We start from the raw sequence: 15204 nt of genomic DNA on the forward strand, positions 1-15204 counted from the left end.
TTTCGGGCTAAGAGTGACCAAGTAAAACTTAGTTTTCTACCCTTATGTTCCAACATCCCAGGGGAAAGGAACTGTACACTTAGTAGAGATACATCATTTGTCAATACATGTGTATTTACCCAAAAAGTATGATAGATCTATCATTTTTTCTTTGAAAAGAAGGATGGGAGAAAGTGGATAAGCTACAGGTAAAGTGGGGAGGTCCACTGGTGGATAAAATGAAGTGTGCAAACATTTCAGCTTTAAGGAATACAATTGGTTGTTTGTGGTGTTTTCGATGCCAAAAATTGTCAATTTTCGTTTTTTGGCCTCGAATTATTACGACAAAATTGATAACTTTTCGGCTGCCATAATTATCGGACAAGTGATGGCAGAAATACGCCACCATACCCTTTGCTTCATACAACAAGACTCAGTTTTCAGTCTTTTTTAATTTCTGTACTAGGTATATGTCACAGATAATAAAAACACACGTGCATGAAAGTTACACATATACCCAGCTAACAAAACATTCATCACTATTTACTATATACATTTAAGATTATCAAAAAGTAGAATATTACTTTTCATGCATATATACAATATAGCAACGTTTTTGAAATTATATAAATAGGTGTTCCTCCATTTCCAGTTACCTGGGAAATGGCAATTCACTGCTGCTGCAAATCTTTGAAATAGACACGGACTCCATCAATGAAATATTGTTTTATCAGTATGAATGATCAAGCACAACCTGTTTTATGAAATGAATGGAAATCTATATAGCAAAGTAAAATGTTCACAGATCTGATAAATACATATTTATCACACTCTCTGCCAATACATTTCTCATGTTTTGGGGTGATTTCTCGTCCTCATGGCATAAGGAGCCGCTGGTTTGGCGGCGCCCGGTGTCGTCTGTTGTGAAAGACTGGAGGACTGAGCAGCAGAAGCCACCGTTACATTTGTGGCTGGTAAGGCTGCTGCTGCGGCTAGGGCTGCTTGGGAGGTGACAGTGCTGGGCTGTGAGGTGGTTTGGGTTGTCTGGGTCACTATCACTGGCTGCTGTAGAAGTGTCCCCGTACTGGGGGAGGACTGAGCTGCCGGGGTTATAGTCACAGTAACAGCAGTGGGTGTGGACTGCCCAGCCTGGGCAATGCTGCCAGTCTGCATTTGTTGGAGGGTCCCAGAATTGACCTGTATTTGGTGGGCTGTGGAAATGATTTTCTGTGGAGTGTGTGATGCAACAGGCACCTGTTGGACAACCTGAGTCTGTGGTATCAACTGTTGTGTTGTAGTCTGTGATCCTTGTTGAGCTGATGCCGTTGGCTGCACCTGTATCGTAGTACCCGAGCTGGAATCCTGGGCCACTGTAGTGACAGTCAGAGGTTTTCCAGCTTGGCCAGCCACTCCTGTGATGCTGATAGATGAGGCAGCAGGCTGAGCTGTTACATTAGAGGCTTGTACAGCAGAAACATGAGTAACAGAAATGGGTGTGGCAGACAAAGTCTGAAGGTGAGTTGTGGGAACTGCTGAAGTACCAAGAACTTTTGTCATTATTTGCCCTGTGGGCTGCTGACTCTGTGTTACTGTGGTGATGATGGGTTGAGATGTGATGATCATGCCCGAGCCTTTGTTTTGCTGCATGATTTGTTGGAGAGAATAGGTCAAGTGTTGTCGTCCACCTGTGCCTGAAGCCGGCTGCTGAATGATTTGGACAGCATTCAATGGGAAACTCTGTCCTTTTCCAAATGGCTGACTAACAGCTGTAAAGAGTCAAATTCCATCCTAGTTTATTTATGTGTTTCTATTATTCAGACCTTTTCATGGTACCAAATGTATATAAATACTTACAGGTGATTTTCTGTGGTTGCTTTGCTAATTGATGCCTCATTTGCATCTGTTGAATATGTTGGATTTTTGCTTGTGGAAGTTGGCTCACAGTGGCAGATTTACCTGTAACAAGGTGTAATATATAGGCTGTAATATTCTCTCTCTCTCTCTCCTCACTCTCTTTCCATTACATTCTACTGCCTTTACCATCTTCTTTACGAAACGACCACTTACCCACCAGTCCTTTTTGCTGTGGCACACTGACATTAATGTTGACAGTGCTGACAGGGATCTGAACTCCACTAGCAGGAGCAGACACTGTCTTCACCAGCTGTGTTCCCGAAGTTCCAGCAACTGTAGCTGTCTGGGCTATGTGCTGAACTTGTGCCTGAGGAATCAACTGTGCTGTTGTGAGCTGTAAAATCAGACTCTCCTATTAGTGTTTATATAGTATACAAATTCAATATTTTAATACATAATGAAGCATTCAGACAAATTCCCTTTCTCGCTGAAGTTCATTCCACCAAGACACATGTGTTTTTTTTTCTTCTTCTTAAAAGTTTACAAATATTGTAAAATCATGTAAATTTTATCTGGTTGCCTTTTAACAGTATAGATAATTTTGTAGTTATCAATCAAATAAACAAACCCAAAATCATCAAGAAAGAAAACTAAAATAATACCTGGCCAACACCTGTCACAAGCTGCTGAGCAATAACTGCTTTTTGACCTCTGCCAAGCTGCTTCAACTGTTGTTGCTAAAATAAAAGGAACACCCTGTACAAAGACATTCAGTTTTGTCATTAGTCACTCAGTAATATTGTGCTAATATTTCATGCTTTTGACTAATGTTATCGAGTATTTACCAATGATTCTGAAACTAATACATGAAAAAATGGGCGAATACTATGATGCAACATAAAAAGACCATTTCATGTTTCAAATGCATAAAGTATCAATGTGTCAAATCTCATCTGATGAAATCTGTGAGAAACATTGACAATGTGATATTCTGCCAGGAGATGTTTATTAACATTAACACTAACTGTTAGATTGACTTTCTGCATCCTGAGTTGTTGTTGCTGAACCTGTTGTTGCTGAACCTGTTGCTGTTGCAGTTTCTGTTGGTTAATCAGGTTCTGCCTCTGCTGCAGATGTAACAACTGCTGATGAGTCAGGTTCTTGGTAACTGTCTGCTGTGTTAGTTGCTGGCCTAAATAAAAAAAAAACCCAACAAAAACTGGATATCAAAACACTACAAATCAAATCTTGCATTTGATATCTTAAAAATGTAAGCCATTTTCTGCAATACTTGCAGCCTACTATATTTAGTGTACCCCACATTTAAGAATATCTTAAAATCATAATGTATTTACCGGTGCTAGCTCTCTGAACTGCGGTCAACTGAGCCCCGGTAACTGTGGTCTGTAGCTGTGTTCTGGCCACCTGTTGACCGGTCCCTATGGACATGGTCACCTGGGTCTGAGGCTGGGATGCTATGGCTGTTATCTCCTGTATTGTCAGAGGAGCTGCTGTTCTTTGAGTCCTAATGTTAGCTGGTGTAATTGCCCCAGCAACTGTCTGTAAAACAGAACAAGAGGCCCATTGGTCACAATGCTCACCTGATTCATATTCATCTTGACTCTGCTGTTCTTCAGTAGATTTTAAAAAGATTTTCTTCTTACTATATTCCCATGAAATTTCTACCTACCTTAGTCCCAAAGGGTTAGTAGAACTTCACTGAACTTGAACCACATAACATGGTGATAGTTAATGATCAATATGATCAACATAGCCTTGCTCTTCTCGAGATATTCTAAAGATCCTCCCTCCCCCAAATTCATGTCTTGTGTAACATTTGATCCCTGGTTTTAAGCTCACCCTAACAAGGTCCATAATTTGGAGGTTAAAAAAACCCCCAACAAACCAAAAAGCCCAAACCACAACTTGGGAATGTGTGCATATTAATATGATTTGGTGAGGCCCTGCTACTATCGAAATAATTTTCTTTAAATTCTCATGTAAAAATTTGAATTCATAATGTAGCCCCACCCTTGTACTAGGGGCAATGATGTGATTAAATATGATCTGAACTACATTAGATGAAATGCTCGACTAATTATGGCCAGTGGTTCTTGAAAAGATTTAAAAAAAAAATATATTCCATGTCAAACTGAAATTATACATATATATATATCTATATTACTGGGACCATGAATCAACATTCGACTTGAATCTATATGACCCCATCCTATTTTTTGCCTTTTCTGGCTCATCTTCCCTTGGAAGGGGGGATCATCAGTCACTGGTTCTGGGGAAAATGAAAATTTTTTAAGTTTACAATGAAGACGATTGACAAACTTTGATCAGAAAAACTCACTTGAGCCTTTGGCTATGGCTCAGGTAAATTACATAAAAAGCAAAAGAGTTTGAATTTGTTAGGTTTACAAAGTCTTATTAACTATCAATGAACACCTTAGGTTGTACTAACCACAGTGGCTGGTTGAGCAATGGAAGCTACAGTGGCCTGCTGACTCATTCTCTTGTTGATGGCAGCAAAGTTGGTTGGCACTCCTCCCTGCGTGTTGACCACGATGTTTCCCGTGGCGGTCCTGGGTAGAGTCACCGATACCTGTCCTACAGCCGCTACTTTCTGTACCACCCCCGTCTGCTGCACATTAACATTACAAATACAATGAAAATGACATAACTACATGTAATTCCTGCATATCCATTGAAAATATTCAAACTGACAAGATTATTTCAAACGTTGGAATCATTACATATATGAATCAGAAAACATTAAATACCAGAACAGCTGAGGAGACCACTGCCGTCTGAATGGGCTGTGCCACTGGAGCGACTGCGACGGTGGAGGTAGCCTGCTGCACTACAGAAGTACCACTTGTCACAGCCGTCTGAGTTGCAGGTCTCTGGGCTGCTAACTGCTGGTCTGCTGTGGCTTGCTAAAATACCATTGTAATGAGTATACCTTTGTAATAAAATCTACATTAAAACAAGAAGAAATGTATTGCCAAGGCAATCCATTTATATTGCCCATCAAAAAGAAATATACAAACATGTAGATGAAAACATCTACATTTAAAAAAGGTAGAAAGCAGGAAAGCAGTCAACGGTGTTGACAGTATATTTTCAACAAACATGGAGTACATGAAAAATGAGTCAAAAATAAATTGTCTTTGGACTGAAAACATCAAAGTAAATTCTTGTTATCTATTTCAAAAACATAAAATGACTTGATGAGCAAGTTTCTATTTCTATGAAGAATGCATTTTTAAATGTGCATACAGTATGTAGTAACAATTTGAATTTTGTGCAAGTCATTTTGAGGGGGCCAAATTGGGCTCATAGTACCCTTACCACATACATGTATATAGTCCTCTCTGGAATGATAAAAAATCTGTTGTGTACACAATGCTAATAAAAATATTTAATCATTTCATGCCTGTGTACCATTCAATAATCATGAGTGAACCCTTTCTGTGAATGAAAAGTAACACCTATTCATCTTATATGCAAAGGTAATATATGGTTTTCATTAGATTGTAACCTACATGCAGGTGTTGGCATATTTTTGATGGGCAGTGTATATAGTAAACTATCTTTTCAAAGCTTGACAAAAAACCAAAGTACTTTCTTCCAAATAAAGAAGTAAAAGTTGAGCTTACAGCAGCTGCCTGACTCTGTTTTTTCTCCCTCTGTATCCGCTGAGCACGGATCTCAGCCACACTCATAGGATTCAGCGGATGGTCATAGTTAATGTTATTCTCCGACAACACTGTGGCATGCTTGGGATTTTTCAGGGTTGGGTTAACAAGCGTTTGTTTCAAAGGAGGCGGTCTCTTTCCTGCTATCTGTTTTGAAGACTCGAAACGGAACGAATACAACATGGTCACTGCCTGGTTGTTGTCTTGGATATACAACTGGCTGGTCCGCATTGGGCGATTGTTTTTCGTCTGTAAAAGACGAAATTAATGTAAGTGAGACCACACACAGATCTGACAAAATTAAGAGTATACTTCATTACATTTATAGAGCCATAAAGTTGATGAAAACAGGACACTGTGTTTTGGCACTAGTTTCACTTTACATTTCACTATGATAACACTTGCCTTGTATATTCCCTTGGTCTTTTTGCTCTGTTTTCTTGGGTTAATATCGTAGAGAATCCTGCCCTCCTCTCTGGGAATGATGACATTTTCGTATCGATTCTTACACTGCTTGGCTGAACGGTACACACGACTACATGTGTTTACAACATCAGCCACCAGGTCCCAGTTTGGGTGATGTGCCGGAGATACAACCAGCAGGTTCAGAGGAACATCAAACAGACTCTGCACAGCCTACAAATATGGAAAGAAGAAACCGGTTCAACAGTTATTAATAAATCCACACTTTTCAAATTTTCTGCTTAAACAAGAGGCCCATGAGCCACATCGCTCACCTGAGTCACCTTGGTCCATATCAGAAGACTTTCCATATATATATTTGCATGTAAAACCGTTGTCCCTATTATGGACCCAACCTACCCCTGGAGGCCATGGTTTTTGCAAACTTGAATCTACACTATGTTAGAAAGCTTTCATGTAAATATAAGGTTTTCTGGCTCAGTGGTTCTTGAGAAGAAGATTTTTAAAGATTTTTCCTATATATTTGTATGTAAAACTTTGATCCCCTATTGTGGCCCCATCCAACCCTGGGGGCCATGATTTTAACAATTTAGAATCTGCACTACCTAATAAAGCTTATCTATAAATTTCATTTTTTCTGGCTCAGTGGTTCTTGAGATTTTTTAATGACCCTACTATTTTTACCTTTTCTTCATTATCTCCCCTTGGAAGGTGGCCTGACCCTTTATTTTAACAATTTAGAATTCCCTTTACCTAAGGATGCTTTGTGCCAATTTTATTTGAAATTGGCCCAGTGGTTTTTGAGAAGAAGTCAAAAATGTTAAAAGTTTACAGACGGACTGACAGACGCCGGAATACGGGTGATCAGAAAAGCTTACTTGAGCTAAAAATCTTTTCTAACCTCTTCTCTTAGTATAATGTATTTCACATGCAACAATTTAAGTAAATAAGACTACAAATCCATGCAACACTTAACATATGATTAAAGTTGTTACCTGTAAAAGAGCCCAGTCCTCATGGATAAGCCATTCTGGGTGATCTGCAGTATCCACATTGGGTTTGACAATGGGTGGAGGTACAGGTCGGAAGGGCTTAAGAAGGCCGCTCTTTTGTTTGTGCTCCCTGCGAATCTTTAAAAGCTGAGCAGAGGGACGGTCAAACAGTGATCTAGGCACTCTTGTCTGTTCCTCCTTGCGCTGTTTTTTCTGGCGTGCTGAAATGGAATGAGCTTGCAACTGGAATAAAGTCATAAAAGGGACCAGATGGTTGGTTGTTTTTGATTTATGTCCTGTCGAGAATTTTTCACTCGTATTGAGGCATGACAAGCTGTAGACGAAGTACCACAAATTCAGACCTCTGCTCAATGCCCAGTGCTGTAGCAGTGAGGGTTCTTTAACGTACAAATGCCTGCCATGACGCTTGTTTTTCAGGTCATATCCGAAAGACCCATGATTTTCAATTCTAAATGCCGAGCATTTGGTGAGGGAGCAATCACTAATTACATGCATGTCCTAGGTTTGACACGTCCATGGCATGAACGTGCCTCACACTCACGACCTCTCACTTATGATAGGCATCTGAACCAAGGAACCCTGAATCTAAAGTCAAGGGCCCTACGGAGCTGTATATTCACTAGCAATTGATCTGGTTCAACTGCTTACTACATTTATATGAATTTCTACTTCATACTCAAATGTACTGGTAATAGTGGCAAACTACCTACTACAAATCAAACCAAACACGACCTGCATGTTAACATACTATTACACATGCTGGTGAATTGTCTCCATTCTCTTACTTGTGATGGACTCGATTTTCGGTTTTTTGTGTTCCTTCTTGATGTAGACTGGAGGAAGCTGTGTCTCTGGCATCACATTGGGCTCATACAGAAACAGCAGACTCTGGTCTATGTAGATGTCATTGTCATCATGGGGTGGGGTAGGCGGCGCCCATAGCTATCAAAATAATTAAACAACTTTTTTTTATCTAATGAAACACTACAAATCAGAATATTAAAAGTGTAATACTGAATCATGACATGAAGATTCTTTATATTACTAATTAATGCAATTAATTCAAGACCAGAAAGAATGGAGATCTGAGGCGAGATCTGCCATGCGTGTAGCTAGCCAGATACCTGGAAGGGGGTCCACTAGTGTGGACACTACCCGTAATTCTGCACGGAGATAAAAAGGAACCGACAACAAAAAACAATACTTACAGGCATTTTCTCCTGATCAATATCAGATAGGAAGACCTAAAATTAAGACAAATTGACAATTCATTTAGACGAAATACACTTTCTCAATAAGTATAAATTTCAGCAATATACAATATTCACATTCAAAATGATAACCAGAATTTCTGTTAGTTTTCATTTTTCACCTACAGAACTCGATATGTTTTGCCAGTTGCTGTGTAACAAAGACATGTATCAGCATGCATCTATGAATTTGTCTTTCTTCCTCTATACAAATGCCAGTCAAACTGAAGACTACTAACAAATTTTTCTTTTTGAAGTACTACAAGCTAGGGTAGCTATGACCCCGAAACTTTCCTCATCCACCAACTTCAAAAATACCCCCACCCATATAGGTTAAATGCAAGCTACTTGAAAGTACCCCGATTTGGTTTCCCCCAGTATTTAAATTTTCAAGTCATCATAGCCGATTGGATCTCCCCCGTTTTCAATCCATCACATTTGATCTTTAACCTGGGTTACAGTATTGAATATTTAAGTTAAAATCTTCTAATGCAGTAAAACATGCTTATTGCGAGGTTTATTGGATAGTTTGGTTATAATGAAGTTTTTCGCTGGCATTGGAGGTTCACAATAACCCAGTTTTATGGTATTCATAAAATGAAGGGGGGACACCGCCCATATATACTTATCATATAGACAGGATTTTTTAAACAAATTATGAATTGCAGGCAGTCAAATTTCCTCATCTCTTTGACTAAATGATTCACAAGATATATGAAAAGTAATTTCAGAACATTAGGGGCATTTTTTTCTTGTTCATATCTCAATTCGAAATGCAAATATTTTTATTTTACAACTCTATTTGCTTTGCGTATCATACTAATATTAGCTATCCGTTTTCCAATCTGGTTGACCTTTTACTGTACAATGCTAGTTTTATCCATATTTTCAATAGAGTTTAAACAGCTTGTTCATCTCCGATTTAAATGCAATATTTACACTCATCTATGACTTCTCCTTTAAATTCCTCACTTTTTTTTTCAAACGACAAAGCATTAATCTCAAACAACTGCTTATCATAGCTGATAATGACACACATGATGATGGATTTTGTATCAACAACAGAGAGCTCTTCATTGCATCTTTTTCAAAAATATACATAAAAAAGATAATATATTATTCAATTACATTGTCAAAATGATTGATAGAGCTCTCCTGATTGCATAACAAAGTCTACATCTCATTTCTGAGGGTGAGCAAAGACTTTGTGGCCAGACAGAAGGTGATGGTGCCTGCACCTCGCTCCACCCACAGAAGATGAGACTGACACCAGGACCTTGTGTGCCACTACCCCAGAAATGAGATGAACACACTTTGTAACATATCATCGGTTTATTCTCACTTCATTTGAAATGTACAGTCAGAACTTTCTGTAATAACAAAATACATGCATACATGTGTGTACATAAAAATGCCATGTCAAAATACATACATTCAGTAACTGGCAAACTCAATTTACCAAGTAAACTAAATACATTGTAACACAGTTTTTCCAACAATTTGCTACAAAATAATCTGAATTCTCAACAATTTCTTTTTGCATTCAACTTTTTTCAGCACTACAGAAAGTAAATTACATGCATGCTTTCAATGTCATCAAAATATATCAACTCATTCATCTACACAACTTGCATTATTCTCTCATTCTTCTCATTTAGCACTATTCAACATTGACATAAACATACTCAACTGACATCATTCACTTGATTAGCGAGAGGTCCATTAGACATTAATTGAGGCTCACTATTTGCTTGACTCACAACAACCATCCCCTGAGAGGATACAATAGCATTTTGTTTTATCACAACATTTGACACTTGGCCTGAGGTTGCTCCAGCCTTTAGTAAACTAATAAACTGATTGGGAGACCCTCCATTGGTATTGGTCTGAGTAGTGGGTGGATTGGAGTTTCCTATAACAAAGGGAAGATTGTCACTTATATCTCCCGATCTTAGTTCTTCAGGCTGCGAGACTGCTTTTCTAGTACGAATAACCAGATTGGGATTCCAAAATGGGGCAGGCGTTGTGGCAGTGTTTGTAGTGGGATTTTCTTTAACTGGTTGCTGACTGATTTTGGGAATTCTATACCGGGCCTGTTGTACAACCGTAGGTATACCAGAGGACTGAGGACTTGAGACTAGTGGACTATTCTGTGGGACAGAGTTGCCCTGGCTTATTACAGCAGTAGTCTGAAACCTTGATATAGGTGCCGATATTCTTGTTGGTTGTACATTTCTAGCAATGTATTGCTGGGGCAATGCATTCTGTTGTACAACATGGGCAATTTTCTGACCACTGTTTGGTACAGCCCTACTAGCTACAAGTCGGGCCATTGGAACAGACATTGGTGATCCCTGACTTAATGACACTGGGATAGCTTTCCCCCCTCCCAATTGGAGAAACACCACCCCCTGCTGATTTTGAGCACTATTGCCTTGAATTCTAACTTGACCTGTATTGCCAACAGAATTGTTGACACAGTATTGCAAGACTGGCTGCTGAGTGTTGGAAGTGTTGACCTTGATGAATTGCAAAGTGGGTTGTCCTGCACTGTTATGGGATACAACTTGCTGTATGGCCTGTGTGGGCCGGGCAGTGGCAACCTGAGCTGGTTGGGTTATATACTGAATAGTCTGACCCTGACCTTGATTGACAATTTGAGCAACCTGAGGAGAAACTGCAACACCCTGAGGTTGAGCAATAACCGAAGTTTGCCCAACAAGCTGAATTGCAGGCTGGTTTTGACTCGACTTGACACTTAACTGTTGTACCAAATTTTGTGGACCAGTCTGCACTATGCCTGTTAGATTGGACTTTGTAGGTGTTGCAACCTTGGCAAGGTTTGTGTGAGCAGCTTTTGAAATTATTTGCTTAAGATGTTGAAGTTGGGAGGCAGATAATAACTGCGAGCTGGTATTGGGCTGATGGGGTAAAGTTGGGGCCGACTGTCTGGCAAACTGGATGGTGGGTTGCTGCTGATGTGCTTGGTACATGAGCTGGGCAATGGTTGGCTGACTGCCAGAGGTTTGCCGAGCTTTGGCTAGCTGTTCTTGTACCTGCTGTATGTGAGCTTGTGACAACTGAACTATTTTCTGGGGTGAAGCAATACTTGTCATCACAGGCTTTTGTGGAGTTGTTGTAACAACTTTATCAGGAGTTGTTTCTTTATTCTGCTTAAGAATAGAGGGTCTCCCACGACCTCTTTTCTGTTGGAGAACTAATTTGGGTGTTGTGTCTACAACTGGTGCAGACTCATCATTTGGAATTGTGACATTATTATCAATTAAAACTTTTTTATTTATTTTGGCAGATTTGGGTTTACTCTTAAAGGTAACATTGATAGCACGGTCTCCCTCTTCATTCACTACCACAGCTTCAGCTTTAGCTAAAACCTTGTTAGACTTTTTATTTCGTCCGACACTAAACCTAGGCGAGATCGTCGTTTTAGTGGCTGTCACTTTAGGGGTAACCTTTACAGCCCTGCCAGTAGAAGGAACATACTCATCATCACTAAATTGCTTAGTTTTATTTCTGACTGGGGTTATGCGAGATGGAGTGACAACTTTGGCTGGTGTTTTGATAGCCTTCTGGGCTTTCTTGGGCTTTTTCTTCACCTGGTTGTAAGCATCATCCCTAGAGTAGATGTACAACATTTCATCTTCCTCCAACTCTGCTCTTCTTTCCTCTTCTTCTTTCAATGCCTTAAGACGACCAAGTTCCCAGTCTTTCTTGACATTTTCAATGTCCTCCTAAGGAAAAACCACGACAAGGTTAAAAATTGTCTTGGTATTTCTGTTTATACAAACATATATACATAATGTAGAAAAGTAGTCTCATAGAAGTCATCAAACTATACCTCTCCCATTTCCAATTCCTCCATCGGATCCATTTCAAGCTCCATGAAGTTGACTGCATAGCGCTCGACTGGAGTAAGCTGCAATATATAGTTTTCACTTCATTACCACTCTTTAAAAATTCATATTAGACAGATTGTAAATGGACATAATCACACTCTAATGGACTTAAACTGTAAAAATTATGAAGATGTGTACATGCATGAATCAAATCATTTAGAACATTATAAAAAACAACAACAACAATACAGTATTTAAACAAAACCATCAGTGTTGTGTCTCTTTAATCTTTTCTGCTGGAAAGCATTACACACCTCTTTGTCTAACATAGCAATTTCCTGCTCTACTTTAGACAGCTCCTCCTCTTTCTTTAGCTCCGCTTCTCGCTCATCCCATGGAATGTTTTCATCAAACTCTGCCAATTCTGCTTTCTGTTCAGCTTTAACAAGATCTGCTGCCTGAACATCAGTCTCGTCTTCAGCCTTCGCTAAAACCTATAGAGATCACAAGATGAACGGTAACTACATGTCATTAACTTCAACAAAGGCAAATTCCCACCATCAAAAGATTAAAGCTCATTCAGAGAAACAAGAGTACTTGCAGCCATTGGTTATTATCAGAATGATATCAAACGGTAATTATTATCATCACAATGAGCAATTTCTGTACTGATGTCCAGTAAATCTGAGCACTATTGACTATTAACCTTCTCAAACTGAGCCATGATGTTTTTCTCGGACTGCACCACGTTTTCTTCCTTGGCATCACCTCCTGCTTTAGTCTCCCCCGTCACATTCTCTTTGATCTCCTTCTTTACTTTCACAGTCTCTTTGATCTTTTCTTTTTCTGACATTTCATTTGCTAAGCTTTGTAGACCCGATGGTTCTGTAAACAGATCCTGTATGGTCTGCTGTTTGAAGAAGGATGTGGTAAAGTTACCTCCTTCAATGGCCATATCACCTAGCATTCTTTTCTGGTTTGCTTTCTTTAAGATGTTTTCTTCAACTGTTCGTTCACTAATTAACCTGCAAATTTTTTTAACATATAAAAGGCTTGCTACATTATTTCAAATAAAAATTAATCACATCATTCAATGCCATGCTATAAGCTTAAGACCCAAAGAGAATTTTTGCAACCTAGAACTTTAACATAATAGAAGACCTCGTCACAAATTGTGGATCCACTACACATTAAAGTTTTCTCACTTAATTGGTAAATATTCAAGGGACCCAAAAAGATGAACAGATAGACAAATAAAGTGCACCGCCACGGCACATGATACGCCCGTCACATATTGTTAACAGTATAGATTGTACCCATTAAAACATTTTTTTTTATATCAACTTAATTAAATGCCACAGTGACCTTAAAGTAGGATGTGACACACCTTCTACCTAAGATGCATTAGTTGACCAATTTTGGTGATTCTAGGTCTAATAGTTTTCAAGTTATGAGCCGGACAAGTTTTTGCCATATATGGCCATATCTTCTTAATGAAAAGTCACAGTGACCTGATTTTAATGTGCGACACACCTTCTACCCAAGATGTATCTACAGACAAAGTTTGATGATTCTAGGCCTTGTAGTATTTAAGTTACAGGTCGGACACGAAAAAGCTAACAGACGGACGGACAGACGGACATGAATGCCATACCATAATACGTCCCGTCTTAAGACGGGCGTATAAAAACTATGTCCTAATTCACAAAAAGCTCACTCAGCAAACAAGAGTACTTGCAGCCATTGTTTTTTATCATGCCATATCAAACGGTAATTGTTATCATCATCATGAGCTTTGTTGTTTTAATTATTGCATTAGGCACATTAAATTCATGTACATTGAAATATTTACATTTCCAATGTTTTTGCCTTCATATCTTTACCAACTGAAATGATAGCCATTTCATCGTGAATGTAAACAATGTGCATATGAATCTGGTACAACTATTCTAACAGCTGGGAATTCCAACAGAAGTAAAAGTAAAAATGCAACTACTGTAATGGGGAATAATTTCACGGGTTGTAATTTTTGCATTTTATCACTTTAGACACATTCACGGGTTCATAAATTCGCGAATTTGAATCACTATAAGCCCCCCCCCCCCCCATTGTGTATTAAATAATAAAAATATTCAGTTTCTTAAATTCGCAGATTTGTCTAGACCTCGAACATAGCGAAAATTTCCACCGCTATTTCATTTTTGAAAAATACACAAGGGTAATAGACAGCAACACTTCACACTAGCATACTTTTCATGAGGCACCAATACGCTTCATGAAGTATAACCAAATGATGAAACATGGGTGCTTACGTACCTGTAAATGTGAACATCTCGAGTTTGTCCTATCCTGTGACACCTGTCTTGGGCTTGAGCATCCATGGTAGGATTCCAATCACTATCATAAAATATTACTGTATCTGCTCCGGTTAAGTTCACACCAATACCTCCCGAACGAGTGGATAAAATGAAGGCAAAAATACGCTTGTCTGCATTAAACCGCTCCATAAGAAACTGGAATGACATTATCATTCATTTCAGTATCGTTAAACATGTAAATATAAACTGGAATGACAATATCATTCATTTCAGTATCGTTAAACATGTAAATATGCCAGAATACTGGGTAAAGCGAGAACTTGTACATGCACAATTAATTTTTACCTGTCTCTGTTCCACCTTGGTTGTACCATCTAATCGAAGATACCTATGACCATGGTAATTCAAAAATGATTCCAAAATATTCAACATTTTGGTCATTTGGGTGAAGATGAGCACTCGGTGACTTCCTGACTTAAGTTTTCTCAACAAAATATCCATGGTTTGTAGCTTTCCTGTAAATTTTAAAATAACGATACGTAAATTCTCAAGTTAAAAGAAAGCTAACATTTATCAAATACCAAAGAGGCATGTCACTTACCACAGTCATACTGAATTAATCGCAGCTCTGGGAACTGTACAGTCATTTTGGATGAGATTTGATGAAGACAACCAGTTTTTGGCGAGATGTTTTGTCTGAGGCAGAACTCTGTTCTCCTTTGCTCACTGAGGTAGGATGGAGAAGGATGTGAAGCGTGAAGCTGTATTTGAGGAGACACAATTGTTGGTGTCACAAACACAAACCT

The 15204-nt window shown here is 38.9% G+C and overlaps 1 protein-coding gene across 8 annotated transcripts in view; it reads right to left on the reverse strand.

Annotated features, from left to right (window-relative positions):
* Positions 1 to 412: 412 nt before the first annotated feature.
* Positions 413 to 15204, reverse strand: part of LOC125663169 (helicase domino-like) — a 43925-nt gene continuing 29133 nt past the window's right edge. For 5 of the 8 annotated variants that reach the window (XM_048895495.2, XM_048895489.2, XM_056152952.1 and 2 more), the window contains 20 exons: positions 15000 to 15202; positions 14744 to 14913; positions 14397 to 14593; positions 12787 to 13105; positions 12395 to 12574; positions 12083 to 12160; positions 11841 to 11975; positions 8185 to 8220; positions 7762 to 7918; positions 6959 to 7176; positions 5946 to 6176; positions 5502 to 5789; positions 4623 to 4778; positions 4304 to 4483; positions 3189 to 3393; positions 2859 to 3025; positions 2496 to 2570; positions 2047 to 2227; positions 1834 to 1935; positions 413 to 1745 (listed from right to left, as the gene is read on the reverse strand). In XM_048895495.2, coding sequence (XP_048751452.2) covers positions 829 to 1745; positions 1834 to 1935; positions 2047 to 2227; positions 2496 to 2570; positions 2859 to 3025; positions 3189 to 3393; positions 4304 to 4483; positions 4623 to 4778; positions 5502 to 5789; positions 5946 to 6176; positions 6959 to 7176; positions 7762 to 7918; positions 8185 to 8220; positions 11841 to 11975; positions 12083 to 12160; positions 12395 to 12574; positions 12787 to 13105; positions 14397 to 14593; positions 14744 to 14913; positions 15000 to 15202 — 4195 coding nt within the window. In that variant the 3' untranslated portion in view covers positions 413 to 828. Of the gene's footprint in view, positions 1746 to 1833; positions 1936 to 2046; positions 2228 to 2495; positions 2571 to 2858; positions 3026 to 3188; positions 3394 to 4074; positions 4124 to 4303; positions 4484 to 4622; positions 4779 to 5501; positions 5790 to 5945; positions 6177 to 6958; positions 7177 to 7761; positions 7919 to 8184; positions 8221 to 11840; positions 11976 to 12082; positions 12161 to 12394; positions 12575 to 12786; positions 13106 to 14396; positions 14594 to 14743; positions 14914 to 14999; positions 15203 to 15204 lie in introns of those variants that run through there. The other 3 variants (XM_056152953.1, XM_048895481.2, XM_048895510.2) reach the window with 2 other exon arrangements.

This window comes from Ostrea edulis, chromosome 1 (genome assembly GCF_947568905.1).
Source record: "Ostrea edulis chromosome 1, xbOstEdul1.1, whole genome shotgun sequence".
Classification (NCBI taxonomy): Eukaryota; Metazoa; Mollusca; class Bivalvia; order Ostreida; family Ostreidae; genus Ostrea; species Ostrea edulis.